At 46.2% G+C, this 17,503-nt stretch overlaps 1 protein-coding gene across 1 annotated transcript; it reads right to left on the bottom strand.

Annotated features, from left to right (window-relative positions):
* Positions 1–15: 15 nt before the first annotated feature.
* Positions 16–16,725, bottom strand: LOC307081567 (uncharacterized protein; the record flags this gene model as incomplete). The annotated part of the gene is made up of 11 exons (XM_079744818.1): positions 16,659–16,725; positions 16,049–16,213; positions 14,235–14,333; positions 12,068–13,179; positions 11,845–11,899; positions 11,489–11,631; positions 10,505–10,614; positions 2,929–3,142; positions 1,966–1,999; positions 1,478–1,513; positions 16–101 (listed from the first exon to the last, which is right to left on the bottom strand). The coding sequence occupies exons 2-11, from the start codon at positions 16,101–16,103 to the stop codon at positions 16–18; spliced, it is 1,944 nt and encodes a 647-aa protein (XP_079600944.1). The 5' UTR covers positions 16,104–16,213; positions 16,659–16,725.
* Between the last annotated feature and the right edge of the window lie 778 nt (positions 16,726–17,503).

Raw genomic sequence — 17,503 nt, 5'->3', positions numbered from 1 at the left:
CGCAGTCAGACACCTTCAGCTAGAGGACTTCTTCTGGAGGTTCTCTAGATGCTCCTGGAGGTTCTGGAGGACTTGTCTGGAGGTTCTCTTGATAAGGTCTCCTGGAGTTCATAGGGTTGCAGGCTGGTGTTATAAAGCCTTTAGTGGGAATTCTTGGAGGATTATTAAATCCAACAAAGCCTTGGTCCATTATATTGTATTCATATCACAAATTTATATGTAAGGGATAATGGATGGAACGCCGTTCATTATCGGGATAAATAAGCCCCGACAGGAAGAACGACGCGAAGCGGAGGTGTTTTGCTTTGCCCTTAAGGGGCTTATTTTCGATAATGACAGGTGAAGTTCTATACATTATCTCGCTTATTACATGGCTACTTGCCAAAACTAAAAAATAACTTCACACGGTGTGTCTTTTTACAATTTATTTGTTACCCAGCATTCGTATTGATTATCAGCAGAGAATAAGTCCGCCAAAGGTGTTGACCTTGCTTAGCAACTGAGTACGCTGCTGTTGATAAATTATCGGACTACTTGCGGAGTGATAAGAAAGACGGCAAAAAATCCAATTTCCTTGACAGCGGCCATTATATGCTTAGCAACGGTGAATTATCCAAAAATATATCACCGCCGGAAGTTGTGAAGGCCCATGCAAGTGAACGGAGCGTTCCAGAGCATTGAGAAGAGCCGTGTAATAAATACATTCAATCTATGGATCAAATGGGTTTTAGGGAATGAAAGAAAATTGTATTCATAATGAATTCATGATAAAATTATTACTTTGAACAGAATAGTAAAATATTTTACATTCAGCAGACGCTTTCATCCAAAACAACCAAATAAACAAGTTGCTATGTTATTTTATTACAACCAAAACATAGTACCCCCGTTAATACTCACGTTGTGACGTTGTCAAAGGATTCTCTATAAAGAAAGGGTAGTCACCCTGGAGGCCGAAGGTAGAGAGGGACTACAGACTCATCTCCGTCACCACAGACCGAACAACTACAACACCCCATCCAAACCCACGGCTTTGAAGACCATCAGTTCCCTAAAGAAAGGGAGTCGAAACTTCTTCTATTTCACAATAAGACACAAGTCAACCACCTTAAATCCTAAGTTATGAATTATAGAGGTCACTAGCAGACACCAGAGATCCTTTTTGCAGACAAAGCATCACATGGTCATACATTGTTTAATTGGCTGACTCATTGATTCCATCACTCTCCACCTCAAGCTGGTGTGTGGTGAGCGTTCTGGTACAGAATGGCTGCCGTGCATCACCCAAGTGGGTGCTACACACTGGTGGTGGTTAGTGAAGTCCCCCCCTTCAGTGTAAAGCGTCTTTGAGTGAGAGAAAACTTCTATATAAATTTAGTCTTTCTTCTTCGTACAGCAAGAGAGATTGTATGTGAGGTATGTGCCATCGAAAAGGGTTTATATTTTCCATCCACTCCCGCTCTAGGGCTTGTCTTACCTGTGGCCGCGTCACAGCCCAGTTCGGCAGTTTGCTCTGCCATTACATTACAATGACACACGGAACCAAAACAAGGTCTGTAAAGTGAAATGAATATAATTTGGGTTCTACACACGTTCCCCACAGTCATGAATCCAGAATGCCAACATTAGCAACATTACGGACTCAGGGACTGAGAGCGCAGGGTGAGGATGACCCTAACCCTCACTGCGTTCGAGGCGCTGGGATGATTCTGAATTCTGAATGCAGAGTGTAACATAGTCTATACCAAGTTACACAGTCTAGTTACACTAAGTTACACAGTCTAGATATACTAAGTTACAAAGCCTAGTTATACTAAATGACAGAGTCTAGTTATACTAAGTTACACATAGTCTAGTTAAACTAAGTTAACAGGCTAGTTACACAGGCCTCCTCCTCTCTGGGTTTCGCACACTCTGCTCTTCCATGCTGCAGCCTTCTGTTCCTGTTCCTGTTTCTGTTCTTACTCAGCAGGTACGAGTCCTCGCTGCTCAAGGGTTCCTACGGGGAGACTGGGGTTGAACACGGTTCAAAGGAAGAGGGTAGTGTGTGAGCGTGTGGTGGAGTTTGGTGTGTGTGTTTGGTGTTCATGTTCAATGTGTTGCAGTCGCAAAGCAGCCTGGGTAGGAGTTTACAATCCGTCACCGTGGAAACAGACGGGGGTGGGGTGACGTCCAGGGCCCCAACATGGCTACCCTCTGTCAGGGGCCGACGGGGCAGTAAGATGGAGTGCTGGGTGGAGGCTGAGGGGGCACTCCCCCAGCCAGCCTTCCTTTACACCACCCACGCATACATTCGCGCAAACACAAACACATACAAACACACCCACCAAGACAAACAGAGCATCCACTCAAGTATTTTCTGGGCATTGGCCTGGCCATAGTAGGATTTGTAAATTTGTGTTCAGGACGCATGGGGTTCCCAGGCGTTGCAGCAGGGCCACAGAAAACTACAGGGGAAAACTACAACACGACTTATATTCCAACCAAGTAATGCTGCTTAGTTTGCATTTCCATAGGATTGTGCTGATTATTCCCATCAAGTTAGGGAAGTGAAGGTTTAGGTCTCTGATTAAGGACTTGGTTAAGCTTATATGACAAAGGATGTGCTCGATAAGGTGAGGTATATCATTTTAAAATCACGTAAAACATGAGGTTGCGTTTGTAAGTCAGAGCTTGGTTTGGTCGAGGCATGAGTTAAGGGCAAGTATCTGAGGGAAAGCAATGCATCATGGGAGTGTGCATCTCCGTCCAGGAGAGAGACTCCTGACTCAGCAGGGGGGCGGGGGGGATCGCAGGCTTCCCGCTGCTGAGCAAGCCCTCAGTTTCCCAGACGCGTCAAGCTGTTTAGTGTAAACACCCGGAGAGTTTGTCCTTTAATTACCCAGGAGGCCGCGGGGCTGCACTGACAGACGGCTCACTGTGACTCACCTGAAGAGCTGGAGCCCAGTGGCGTGGGGCCCGCATGGGGCCGCTGAGCAGGGCTGAACTGTTGGTGGTTGTGGGGGTGGTGGAGTTGGAGTTGGGGGGGATGGTCGTGGAGTTAGTGGAGGCGGCGGTGATGGTGGCGGAGGTGGTGGTAGCGGTGGAGGTGGAGTTGAAGGTGTTGGAGGTGAATTCAGTCAATTGTGTGCGTCTCCCCTCTCTGCCACAACCGCCACGGTCGGTTTGTGACAAGTGGGGGCTCGTCCAATTGTTTTTTCGTAGTTGGTTTGAGGCCGAGTTTGGTGCTCGTGGATGGGGTTGGCTGGGGCATGGCAGGTGAGTGACTGTGCTCAGCACACCCTGTGTTGGGGAGATGCATTTTGATTGGTTGATTTGTTTTGGTTGTTTGGTGCATGTGGTCAATGTGGGGAGATTTTGTCCTGTGCGTTGCGTATCGACGCAAGGGGAACTGATCAGCGGTGGTCTCGTGATTGAGGGGTGAGTGGTATTTGTGGAGTTTCCCTGTGAGGTACAGCGACGCGGTTTAACCACGTTGGTTTGTTTTGTTGATTTGTTATTTTTGGGTGGTATGCAGTTAGAGCAGTTGTCTCCGGGACACATCCGTAGCTGTCAGGTGAGTAACTAGCTTGCTGGGGGCTTAACCGGGTTACTGCAGTGTCCAGGTGAACTCTGGACAGGTGAGTCTTGGGTCCTTTGAGGGAAGCTGGTGAGCGACTCTGTAGACCTGACGTCGGCAGGGAGCTCGTTCTACCACTGCGGCGCCGAAACAGACAAGAGTTGTGAAGATGTTTGATGATGTTTACTTTAACGGAAGGTAACAAGGATTTTCAGTTCTTTTTTGTCTCAGATCCACGGACCATCGTAACGGGACAATAACTAAAAAAGCTGTTTTGACATATTCAGCGGTGTCTGTCAGGAGTCCTGTGGTGACCAGAGATCGTCCAGAGGCGAACATCTGTTCCAGTCCACAGCGAGCGCCTACAGCCACCGCAGAAGGAGTACCAGTGATGACAAAACATTCAACTAAACGACGGCCGCGTCGAGGGTCTGTCGCCACGCCACCTCCCACTACCCAGAATGCCCCAGTGTCCCTGCCGTGTTCTTGAAGAAAGTAGTTCAATCCGGATCGCTTTTAACTCACTTTATTCGTTGAAGTATTTCGGTATGGTAACTATGAAGCAAAAGGAGGAAATTGTATTTAACACACGTGGAGAAAAATGCCGCAGAGCTATCTTCCTTCTCCGAGGATTCCCCCGGGCTTCTCAACGGGGCTGCCATATGTCTCTGACCTCATCTGACTCCCGCTCCCCGTTTGTATCAAGTCGGGGTGGCCTATGTGAAGTAGGCGTGGCCTATGTGACGTATTGGCTCCGGCTTCCTCACCTGTCTAAAGGTGCTGCCATCTGTGGCTGGAGTAGTTATTGCAGTTTATATGTTCGATCCTGCTGCCTTGTGGCTATGTGGGGGTAATGCAGCTTATGTGTTCGATCCTGCTTCCTTGTGGCTATGTGGGAGCAGCTTATGCGCTTGGAATACGTAACATCCCAGGCGAGAGAGAGGCAATTAATTACAGACACGAAGAAGAGAGAATAAACCAGACCCCTCAGCCCCCGGTGCGACGGAGATCTCCACCCCCACCCACCTCATCGCGGACGGAGGAGATTATCCCGGACGGGGGCAGACCACAGAATATCTCCGACCTCAGTGGAACGCTGTGGAGCCCCACGCCAACGTTCAGGATGCCACTTCCTGCAGGGGCTGGAGAGACTGCCGCCGCCTCTCAGAAGAGCTCTCTGTCTCCAGGCTGTTCCTGGATCCGTCGTCCACACAGTTAGCTGGGAGGAACCCTGAGAGCGAAGGCGAAGATCATAGGTCTTGTTACTCTTTATACTCTTTTTGTCTTCTTATCCTATTTATTTTTTTGCATTGTTTAGGAGCGCTTGGGATACAAAAATGTAATTGCCAGCTCTGACTGCTTTGCCTGTTATGTTGTGCATTTGACTAATAGTATTGTATTCTTGGTCAACCAGAAAGAGAAGAAAGGCTTATCCTCGACGCTGAATAAGCCTTTTCCTTCATTCCTCTTCCCTGAGAATAGGGGGACGAAATGGGGACGGTACGATTGGTCGGTTAGATTCAGGCGTCAGGACTGCAGAGTCGCTCACCAACTTTCACGAATGACTCAAGACTCACTTGTCAGAGTTCACCTGGACTCTGCATACCCTCTCTTGCACACTTACTGCATGATGTACGTCCTGGCACTTAAAAACAGTACTCAGCATTGTGTAGTGTCTTATTCTAGCTATCTCAATTGTATACAGAGAATGGGTTAACGTAGCGATGGTTAGTGGCTGGCACTTGGCTTTGAACATCCTTGCTGTACCGACAGCGATATGTTGTTGTTTCTCCTTCTGACAAATGTACTTATTGGAAGTCGCTTCAGGTGAAAAAGTCTGCTAAATGCACTTAATGTAAATGTAGAGGTGTATCTGCTGGGACTGGGCCTCACTCACTGTGGGGGTGAAACTCCCCGGTTCCCCGGGGCGCCTGAAGTTCATCTGATACCACGGCTCTCGGGAGAACCGCTAACCACGCTAAACTCTGCTTAATGCGGGCCCCCGGGGGCCCGACGGGGGCCCCGACCGCAGCCCCCACCGCCTACCCCCCTCTGTCCGCTGCAACTCCCGTCAGCTCGTTAGAGCCGGCGCTAGGGGGTTAGCTCCACACGCTACATGGTGAGAGCAGCCAGTCATCAGCCCTACCTGCTGAGCTCCTCACCTGGGATGGGTTCAGGGCTCTGGTGGTCGCACTGCGGATATGAGAATCGATACACTGTCACCAAATATCTATATAATATTTTTCTCTAAATTGTTTATTTTTGCCACCCCCTTCAACGCCAACACCACCACCACCACCACTACGACCGCCACCACCACCCCCACCACTTTACAGTTTGATGTCTATTGTATTTTTAGTAATTCATTGTATCTTTGTGCTCAGTATTTTCCTCTACTTTACACGGTTCATTCTGGAGCTCAGAAACTGAGTCTTAGTGCTTCGGTCAGGGAGGTCATTTCACTGTGAGCTTTGCTCAAGTGTTCTGTGAACTTTTAGCACGACACAACCAAGATGGCGGCCGGCAGTAAAAGGCTGTTGGCTTTTATAACCCCCCGCCATACGCACAAACACGATGTCTCACAAAACATTCCCACTGACACATCGGGGATGCAAGCACACATATTTTCTATTTGAATAATAAACTAAAGCTCTCCAACTGAATGCCTAAACCGGGTGGTTTATCGTCTTTAAAAGGCTGTTTACCAATAGGCCATCTTAATGTCTAAATATTTAAATATTTCAAGGCCCGGTTCTAATGGGTCCCCAGCCTGGCTCCAGTCCGGGCTCTGGGCCGGGGCCGGGGTTGGGTGTTGCTGCTTTAGACCGAAGGAGAACCCAGATCCCCGGTATGGGTTCTGCTGGGGGGGGGGGTGCTCCTGGTGGTTTGTCCCCGCCTCCTCGCTCTCTGCCTCTTTAAGGACTTAAAGGGCTTTATTGGGCGTAGAAAACCTATTCCTACACTGGCATGGCACGAAGTCTTTGAAGGCAGTCCTCTCTCTCCTTCTCTCTCCCTCATTCGCCGTCTCCTTCTATTCCTCTCCATCTCTCCCTCTTTCTTTAACCTTCCCTCTCACTTACCCCCTCCCTTCGTCTCCCTCCACCAAACCTATCACTCTCTCTCTTGTCCCTTCGCTGTCACTCTAACCTTCTTCCTATCCTCCCTCTCTCAATTCCTCCCCTACCCTCAATCTCTCTCCTCCTCTCTCTCTCTTTAGCCTTCTGCCTCTCCTTCCCTCTTACTTCCTTCCTTCCCCTCAATCTCTCTCCTCCTCCCTCCCTCCTTCTCTCTCTCCCTCTCTCCCTCCCTGCCTCTCTCTCCCTCTCAGACAGGTTTAAAGTTCCAAATTATTTTCAAAGGTGGACCAGAATCCCTCTCTGTGTTCTAATCTCCCTCATTTTGTTAAGTTGGAACACAACCGGGCCGAACAAGGCAAGCAATTAGCCGGATAAAAGGTCTTCAAGTTACGAAAGTCGCCTCAAAGGTTTTGGGCATGGGGTGGTATTGGGAAGGCCTGATACAGTAGGGCGGTTCAGACCTGGTTCAGGGTCCCAGTGGCAAGAACCTGGAAAGAGGGCATTTTCTGTAGGCCTACAGTAGTCACAGCCTCTGAAGCTTAAATAGACATTTTATAAAAACTCATGTCTATTTTTACAGTAATTTGAATGAGTCTATTTATAGGCATACACAAATGTCTTCTAGTGTTCCACGGTTCTGTGGCGCATTGTGGTAAATCATTAAAGTCATATAAATTAGTTCTTGTAATGATTTGATGATTTCAATGTTTATTTTACAGTGAAACGACTACTAATATGAAGTGCGGCTAATAGTTTGACTTCGGGTAATGCATGTTTACAAATGGACAGCTTAAACGTTGTCGCGTATTATTGCTGTGCATCGAAGAATTTGTACTCAGTACAGTCACCGAGCAAAACAGCGGTGCAACGACGACATCTCGTGGTCAGAGAATGCAAAGACAGATATTTCCCCTGGTTTTTCCTTTACTGTGGCACAACTGGATTACAATGTAAAGGTTTCTCTGTATATTTAAACCGAAAGAATTACAAAAACAACGACATTGTTTATGGAGAATACTATTTTCCTCTTTCATCGTCAAACATCCCCTGTCGGTTCGGACTCAAACTAAAACCAAGAAGAAGAAGACGTTTTGTTGTTCTTTGTTAATAACATCCATTCGCCCGGAGACGAGCTGCCACAACAAACCGCGGCGATCCATAGCGTAAAGCCTCATTTCCACCGGGGACGTAAGCGCCGCGGTCACCGCTGCTGATCGCTGCCACTCTAATCAATGAAACCATTTCCACCGGGCGCGCTGCGGAGCGACTCAGCAGCGTCCCAGGAGCGGCACGCCGCGCCGCAGCGCTATCATTTCGCAGCACTTCTATTTTTGACGCGAGCCGTTGCTGAACCGCGTCAATTTCAACAGAACAGTTCGAGCCGGGCAGCAAGTGAAAAAGTAAAAGCCATAGAGCATCCGGTCAAAATAAAACACAATGCTCATGTAGCCTATCACAACTTCACATCAACATTACGTCATGACCGGTGGCACCAGGTCAGCAGTCAATCAATCAAAGGGTCTCAGAGGGTTGGCAACACGGACGACGAGAGACTGATTGTTGAAGTGGAGCAACATAAAATAATTTATGAAAAAAATCATCCTTTTTATAAGGACAATGTCAGAAAGGACAAAGCCTGGCATTTAATTGCAGTAGTTTTGGGAGTGGAAGGTGAGTACATTAGGTTTATGATTATCGCGTGATCTCGTGTGATCTCTACGCTGCCGTTAGGCGCCCGGTGGAAATGGACGCAGGGCAGAGTTCGCAGCCGTTCCGCGGCGCGTACGTCCCCGGTGGAAATCAGGCGTAACACCCGCCCACGCGCTCTTGGCTCAGCGAATCTGGGACCCCTACAGGTTGAGAAGAGGAAACTTACATTCGTTAAAGCGTTGACATTCCTAGAGCAGCACTGTGCGAAGCACCAGCAGAAAGACACGATCTGAGGGTCGTCTGCAAAGCTAAGGCTTCAAACTGTTGTGAACTTCAGTCTATTGCTTCAGTCGATAGAGCCGATTATCTCAGCTCGAGTGACTTAACAAGGCTTGAGCCAATTCAGCCCATATGAGGTGTAGGATGTTGGTGTATTTCAGTGTCTTTCTGTGTTCACATTTCTTAGTCTAGAAACAGGCCAGTGCCTCTCCTACTGATACGAGGTGTTATTGCCAACATTTCGCCATTTGTTTCTCAACAACGTTGAACCACCCCGGTCGTCTGGGACATAGCCGGGGCCATATACCTTATCAAGGGTGAGAGTGCTTCTGTTCTCTTGTTATTCATGTTTTCTTTGTTATAATACTCGCCCCAACCCTTTGGTTCAGTGAGAAGAGGGATCGACAGCCAAGGAGCACGTCTGGAGACTGCTCCTCACCTCCTACACTGAGACTATTCCACCTAAGTCTGTACCTGTGCTGTATTACATCCTCCAATAAACCTTCTTTTCAACCCTCTGAGCCAACCTGGCAAGTCGCTTTGATTTCCACTTCAAGAATTACTAGTACGACGAAAAAATACACAACGCAGAATCTATACGAACAGTTTAGAAATAAGCTAATGTTGAGACGTAGACGCAAATATCATCTCATTCTGATGACATTAGTATTGATATCCACTGCTAATGAAAATAAATGATGAATGAAAAGGTTTCCCTCACACAGTCAACAATGGTTTGTTACAGTTGTGTTACACACACTACCTGATCTGAGGTAGACATCGTAGCCTTGAATAATGAATGCTTTATGTTAATGATGAAATAACATGTTTTGTAACATAAATTATTCCTAATGTGTAATCACCCAAATCATTGCATATCATTTTCACAGATGGCCCATTCTACAGATATGCCTAAGGCAGTGAATAATCACAGTACAATCACAGAACACAAGCGAGCAGAAGAAGCAGGCGAGTGACAGTATAGTACATCAGTACAATCACCTCAACATTTGATCTGATAAATGTATGGATTTGACAACATTACAATAAAAGTATGAAGCATTAAAACGTCATAGGGCAAATCTGGTGACAATCAGAGATCACATCCAGACACCTCCAGACATAACTAGACACATCCAGACATCACTAGACAGATCCAAACATCACTACATTTACATTAACATTTAGGGCATTTATCAAACGCTATTACCCAAAGCAACTTAGAATAAGTACATTTGACAGGAGAAAGAGAAACAACAATATATCGTTGTCGTTACAGTTAGGATGTTCATAGAAACAAGTGCAAAGCAATAACAATCACTAGGTTAACCCATTCCCGGTTTACAACACAAGACAGTTCCAGACATCAGCAGGTACATCCGGACATTCCCCGAGCAACATCCTAACAGCTGCTGGTGATGGACACACCCATCCCCATACCAAACACATTCACTCTCTACATCTCACAAATGCAGCCACCCGACATTTTACATCCGGCGTCGCTCCACCCTCCGCTAGGCGATCCGACTGTTTCCAACTGTTGGAAGTAATAGACACAGTCCTGATCCCCACCTTTGTTGTCAGGCTGGCCAATCCCCCAATACCTGCAGCAGAGGAACCAAAGCAAAAAAAAGTATTTTCTCCCCACAACGCTTTACATCTAGGCATCTAGGCACACATGAGGCTGAGAACCTTCAAAGAACACAATCGATACTGGAGAAATTACAAGTGGGAGCTCTGTACCAGCCAGGTGTTCACCGGCTCCTTGGATGGGCCAAAAGCAGAGAAAGAATTTCCCCCAAGAAGGGACAATCAAGGATAACTTAACTTAATTGTACACGCTCTACAAAGTGAGCCCCCGGTGTGCCCCTAAACTCCAACAGCCCTTATGATGGGATAGTTGACTAGCTGGGAGGAAGATGACCCAAAGTTAACTCACGTTGTGGTTGGGGTGGTTCCGTCCACCCAGGTCCAGGACCCTTCGGTCTCGATGTCACTCAAACCTATCCATCTATGCTCGCCTTTCTGGAGTAAAGTATTTACAAATATCTTCAAAGATATTTATGTGGGAAGAAATTACAAAGAGTGTAAGAGCTTGGTTGAATTATACTTCTGCATTCTCATTCTCATCCTGATTCAGGATTCTGGGACATCGGGTGATAATTCGATGATTAGAGGAAGATGATGACGAAGCAGGCGAGCTCACTGATTACACACACTGAGGGTCCCGTTGGGGTAGTGGCGAGGAGATTTGAATAATCACGTGAAGCTTTCCAATACATTATGCATTATTAGGTGTAGCTTATTTAGCTGTAACCAATGACTTGCACCTCTTACTGTTATTCACCAGCTGGCTGAAGTATTTTGACAAGTTGTTTTTGCAATAAATGAAGAAATAACACGCCAACAGACAGCAAACTAACGAGGCAACAGGGCGTGGTGTGCACCAGAGGGGAGAGTCTCCCAGTCCATCCCCATGAGTCCCTGGTGCACTGGTCATACTGGTTCTCCCGTGACAGCGTAGCAAAGTCATGCAAAACTTTTACACTTCCACTCACATTTACATTGAGGGCGTTTAGCAGACGATTTTATCTAAAGCGACATACATTAAGAATATTTGTCAGAAGAAGGAGAACAATATATCGCTGTCGGTTCAGTAAGGATGTTCATATCGGCCATTGCCAAGCACTAACAATCTTTAGGATAACCCATTCCCCGTATACAACAATGATAGCTGGGATAAGATGCTACACAGTGCTAACTACTAAAATGTTTTGTTGGCGGCACCAATTGTAAACTATATATAATCACAGATCATATTGGAAGGTCTTTCCCACTCGCCCAACAGGAGCCTAAAAGTGTTCAATGGGTGGAGTGCCCTTTAGGTGTTAGGAGTAGTGCGCCCCAGTCGGTTCCTCCTCACCTGCTCCTCTCTGCTGTTGATGATCACCAGGTCGGCCTGTTCGCTCTTGCAGTACTCGCGGCTGTCCTCCCAGGTCCTCCTAGTAGGATAGACTCTGTAACAACTGCACTGGAACTTAATCCATCTCGGAGGACACTTCCGGGCTGCAAATAGATACAGGGTAATAAAAACAACCGTTAAAGGCCCCCTTTTTGATCAGCGGGCGTGATGTTGATGAGCCATCGTGAGCCATGTCACTGTCTCCCCTCTGGTGGCATCACACGGGGGTGTCCACCAGATGTACGCAGGATAGACCTATAGATAATAGTAATAATATGTGTATACCGTGTATGTGTAACCAAAACAACCTCACTTACATTCAAATGCATCACTCAGGGCTTTGACCTCCGTCATGAGTTTGGAGCTTGAGTTCTGTAGCTTGTCTCTCTCTTTGGTAAGGGTGCTAGCCTGGCTCTTTAGCCGGTCTCTCTCATTGCTTAGGGTGCTGAAACGGCCCTGTAGCTGGTCTCTCTCTTTAGTAAGGGTGCTAAACCGGCCCTGTAGCTGGTCTCTCTCTTTGGTAAGGGTGCTAAACCGGCCCTGTAGCTGGTCTCTCTCTTTAGTAAGGGTGCTAAACCGGCCCTGTAGCTGGTCTCTCTCTTTGGTAAGGGTGCTAGCCTGGCCCTTTAGCTGGTCTCTCTCTTTAGTAAGGGTGCTAAACCGGCCCTGTAGCTGGTCTCTCTCTTTAGTAAGGGTGCTAAACCGGCCCTGTAGCTGGTCTCTCTCTTTAGTAAGGGTGCTAAACCGGCCCTGTAGCTGGTCTCTCTCTTTAGTAAGGGTGCTGAACCGGCCCTGTAGCTGGTCTCTCTCTTTAGTAAGGGTGCTTAACCGGCCCTGTAGCTGGTCTCTCTCTTTAGTAAGGGTGCTTAACTGGCCCAGTAGCTGGTCTCTCTCTTTGATAAGGGTGCTAGCCTGGCCCTGTAGCTGGTCTCTCTCTTTAGTAAGGGTGCTAGCCTGGCCCTTTAGCTGGTCTCTTTCATTGGTAAGGGTGTTAGCCGGGCCCTGTAGCTGGTCTCTCTCTTTAGTAAGGGTGCTTAACTGGCCCTGTAGCTGGTCTCTCTCTTTGCTAAGGGTGCTAGCCTGGCCCTGTAGATGGTCTCTCTCTTTAGTAAGGGTGCTAGCCTGGCCCTGTATCTCGTCTCTCTCTTTGGTAAGGCTGCTAAACCGGCCCTGTAGCTGGTCTCTCTCTTTAGTAAGGGTGCTAAACCGGCCCTGTAGCTGGTCTCTCTCTTTAGTAAGGGTGCTAAACCGGCCCTGTAGCTGGTCTCTCTCTTTGGTAAGGGTGCTAGCCTGGCCCTGTAGCTGGTCTCTCTCTTTAGTAAGGGTGCTAAACCGGCCCTGTAGCTGGTCTCTCTCTTTAGTAAGGGTGCTAGCCTGGCCCTGTAGCTGGTCTCTCTCTTTGGTAAGGCTGCTTGCCTGGCCCTGTAGCTGGTCTCTCTCGGTGGTAAGGGTGCTAGCCTGGCCCTGTAGCTTGTCTCTCTCTTGGGTCAAAGCGTGGTAACGTAGTTGAAGACTGGCTCTCTCGGCAGCCAGAGTATGGTATCTATCGTGCAGACCCGTGCTGTTCCTCATCAGGTTCCTGTATCTCTCCTGTTGTTGCTCCTCCTGCTTGGTGAAGGCGTGGTGAAGCCTCTGGCCCACACCACCTCCAACTGAGAGCAGAGGGAATAGTGTCTTCATTACTATAGATCATTTTATTATTATCATACAATATTATTATCGGTCCTTTAATAGTCCTCACAGTAAGACAGGCCTTTGGTTTGTCAGCTATGTGCCGGTTAACTTTAAATGTTTTCTTTTTTTTATACGCACAAGCATTAAAGGGTCAAATTCTGCCATTTTCTAATACATTTACATTCAGCAGACGCATTTATCCAAAGCGACTAACAGTAAGTACATTTGTCAGAAGAAAGAGAAACAACAATATATCGCTGACTGTACAGAAAGGATGTTCATAGAACCAAGTGATGACAATCGCTAGGTTAACCTATTCCTCTTCTACAACAAAGCTATGAAAAGAAGCTACCCAATGCTAAGTACTATTTTTAAGTGCCAGGACATACAACATACAATAAGTGCGCAAGAGTGCCTGATACAGAGAACTGTTAAAACAATCACCATCCGAAACATCAAGCTGTTGTCCGGACCACAGTTGGAGCATTGAAGTCATTTTCAGAATCCGACCGGAGATGTCCCAGACCGATGTCCTGAATGGTCCTATTTTCCGTGATGTTGTTACAGTTTACGTTGCTGGCCGCGATTCTTTTCCAACAAGCGTATGAATCCGTACTCTCTGATTACAAGAAGGCTCAGCGGGACAGACTTAAAGATGAATAATGCTTTAATGGTCCACAGTGCATGCCTGACCCCTAAATGTGGTCGTGTCTTCAACGGTTTTGTAATTTGATAATTAGATAATTTAATAAATCATTGGTGTGCATATTGGAATTAATTTGAGGAAAAAAAATCGACATTAGGTCAAGTGAGACTTGAAGCCAACCTATCTATGTTTTTTTTTTACTGTTAAGAACAAATAGAAAATCGGAATAAAAAAGGCTAAATGCAAAGGCATTTATTTCGTCGATGTATCGAAACCTTACCGAACCGTGACCCACCGTAAGAGAGTCAGTATATATATCTATGTTCGATGACCATGACCTGCTCCACATGTTCCAGGTGCACCAGACATCATGCAGACGTTACTCACAGTAAAACTGCGTTACGTTTCCAGCCAGAGACGAGGCACACAGCAGCAGCAGCCCAGCGATCAGACACCTGTAGGGCCAGCACCGTTCCTTCACCCCCCCTGGAACAGAGCGGCCCGGAGGTAGCTCGTTAGCCTAGCATGGCATCACGGTTGGGGGAGAGGTGGAGGAGAGGGTTGGCGTGAGCTAGGTTGGGGGAAGGATATTGTTAGTTGGGGTGGGTGGAGGGGGATAAGTGAATTGGGGAGGGTGGAGAAGGGTTTCGAGGAGGGGGAGGTGGAGGAGAGAGTTTGGTTGAGGTAGGTTGGGTGAGGGAAAGGGTGAGTTGGGGTGGGTGGAGTAGGATGAGGTGAAATAGAGGGTGTGCTGGGATGGGTGGAGGAAGGTGAGGTGGAGGAGTGAGTGACTGGGGGAGGGGGAGGAGGGGGACTTGGAGGAAAGGGTGAGTTGGGGTGGGTACAAACTTGCCTGTATCCTGAAACATCCTAGTAAATTATATTATGAAATCATAATAAAATATTTAATTATATATAGCTGTTCGTAACAGCAGAATCTAGGTCCTTATAGTCCAGGCAAAGTAGCGTTTTACGACAGACTAACTGTAAAATATTCTTTTACAGCTTAGATAATTTCTATGAGGTGTCCAGAACAACATACCAAAAGTCCTAAGAAATCCTAGAGGGAATATGTAAAATTCTCATCAATCCGAGAGGTGCGCCAATAAGGCCAGGCAACAATACACCCCAATGGGGCTGTTTTTCTTTCCTTTACTCCTATCAAAATTAAACTTTACACAATGCAAGTTCCCATGTAAAGTACTTGAATTTAAAGTAAATGAATTTGAATATACACATAAGCTCCATATTTATTGAATGTCCTCATTTGCATAGGCAGAAACACCATTCATATGCATGACAAATACATTTCTGCAAAGCTACTTTACAAACGGCGGAAGTCTGATTGGTGGCCCGCCTGGTCTGAAATACTTGCTAACTACAAAAAGAGAAGCAGTTTTGGTGTCTTGCAAAATTATTTTAAAGAGCTGAAATGTCTGGAAAGTGTGTCTATCTGGTTTTTCATCTGTCTTCCCAAAATGTCACCTCACCACGTTAATAATGACAAAGATGGCTACTCTGACTTTCTTCTGATGTTATCTTTGGGGGAATGTCATTAGGTAAGGCTTGTTCGCAAATAAAAAGTAATAAATTAGAAAGCAACTGGAGGCAAAATTCTGCAATACATTCTTAAGGTCAATATAAGTCTATTTGTGGCAAGTGACCCAGGTAAGTGTGGCAAGTGACTTCAAATTGATCGTGTTTATGCATAGGTTAACTTACTGAACGGAAATGAATGTGTTCATTCATTTTTGGCCCCTGTTTTTTCTACTTGTGACTTCATGGCTTCTTGGCCAAAAGTCAATTAGGCCTAGTGTTGAGCTCATTTGCATATGTAAATGGATTTTTCTAAGAAACTTGTAAAACAAAAATGTTACTTTCATGTATCACTGTGTGAGGTTTGATTTTGATACACCTATATTCGATAAGTATATTGCTCATTTGGTTTCCTCAACTAGGATTTCTTAGGTCTTTTAGTATGTTGTTCTGGACATCTCATAGAAATGATCAATCCTGAAAAAACTTTTTTTACAATTAGTTATATTTTTGGCTCCAAAATGAGTTACTTTGCCTGGACTATTAAGGACGACTGCCAGTAGACTGCGGACATTGGGAATCACACTCAGAACCTTTGGGTCGAGGGAGTAGAAGCTGCTATCCACTGTGTGCGGAAGAAGGTGTAGTGAAGAAGAGTGAGTTACCTTGAGGAACCATGAGGTTTCGGATCCCGTCTTCATCCATGTCCATCCGCTGCATTTCTTCTGCCGCAGTCAGACACCTTCAGCTAGAGGACTTTATCTGGAGGTTCTCTAGATGCTCCTGGAGGTTCTGGAGGACTTGTCTGGAGGTTCTCTAGATAAGGTCTCCTGGAGTTCATAGGGTTGTAGGCTGGTGTTATAAAGCCTTTAGTGGGAATTCTTGGAGGATTATTAAATCAAACAAAGCCTTGGTCCATTTTATTGTACCCATATCACACATTAATATGTAAGGGATAATGTATAGAACACCAGTCATTATCGGGAAAAATAGTATTTAATAGTATTTTCGATAGAGCCGTGTAATAAATACATTCAATCTATGGATCAAATGGGTTTTAGGGAATAAATGAAAACTATATTCATAATGAATTTATAATGAAATGATTACTTTGAACAGAATAGTAAAATATTTTTCATTCAGCAGACGCTTTTATCCAAAACAACCAAATAAACAAGTTGCTATGTTATTTTATTACAACCAAAACATAGTAACCCCGTTAATACTCACGTTGTGACGTTGTCAAAGGATTCTCTATAATGAAAGGGTACTCACCCTGGAGGCCGAAGGTAGACCACACACTCATCTCCGTCACCACAGACCGAACAACTACAACACCCCATCCAAACCCACGGCTTTGAAGACCATCAGTTCCCTAAAGGGCGTCGAAACAGCTTCCATTTCACAATCAATCACAGTTCAGTTATGAAATATAGAGGTCATTAGCAGACACCAGAGATCCTTTTTGCAGACAAAGCATCACATGGTCATGCATTGTTTAATTGGCTGACTCATTAATTCCCTCACTCTCCACCTCAAGGTGGTGTGTGGTGAGCGTTCTGGCGCATATTGGCTGCCGTGCATCACCCAAGTGGGTGCAACACATTGGTGGTGGTGAGTGAAGTCCCCCCCTTCAGTTTAAATCGTCTTTGAGTAAGAGAAAAGCGCTATATAAATTCAATCTTTTTTTCTTCTTCTTCATACAGCAAAAGAGAAAGTATGTGAGATATGTGCTATCGAAAGGGGTTCAACTTGCCATCCACTCCCGCTCTAGGGCTTGTCTTACCTGTGGCCGCGTCACAGCCCAGTTCGGCAGTTTGCTCTGCCATTACATTACAATGACACACAGAACCAAAACAAGGTCTGTAAAATGAAATGAACATAATTCGGGTTCTACACATCATCTACACATCATGAATTGGGGATGCCAACATTCGCTACCGTTGATTTTGCGGATTAGTGAAGACCCTAGGTTCATGTTGTTAAACTAGGCGGTTTCGATGCATTAAGCAGAGACCCGTGGATTGACCTCTATGATATTCCAAACCAGTGTCAAGCAGCTCCCACAGCTGTATCTTAGCTCTGTCCAGTCCAGGTCCACCCTCCCAAACTGCCCTAGA

The sequence above is a fragment of the Pollachius pollachius genome (assembly GCF_949987615.1).
Source record: "Pollachius pollachius genome assembly, chromosome: 10".
Taxonomy (NCBI): domain Eukaryota; kingdom Metazoa; phylum Chordata; class Actinopteri; order Gadiformes; family Gadidae; genus Pollachius; species Pollachius pollachius.
The sequence above is the reverse complement of the archived record's forward strand: the minus strand, read 5'-3'. Positions and strand labels throughout refer to the sequence as shown.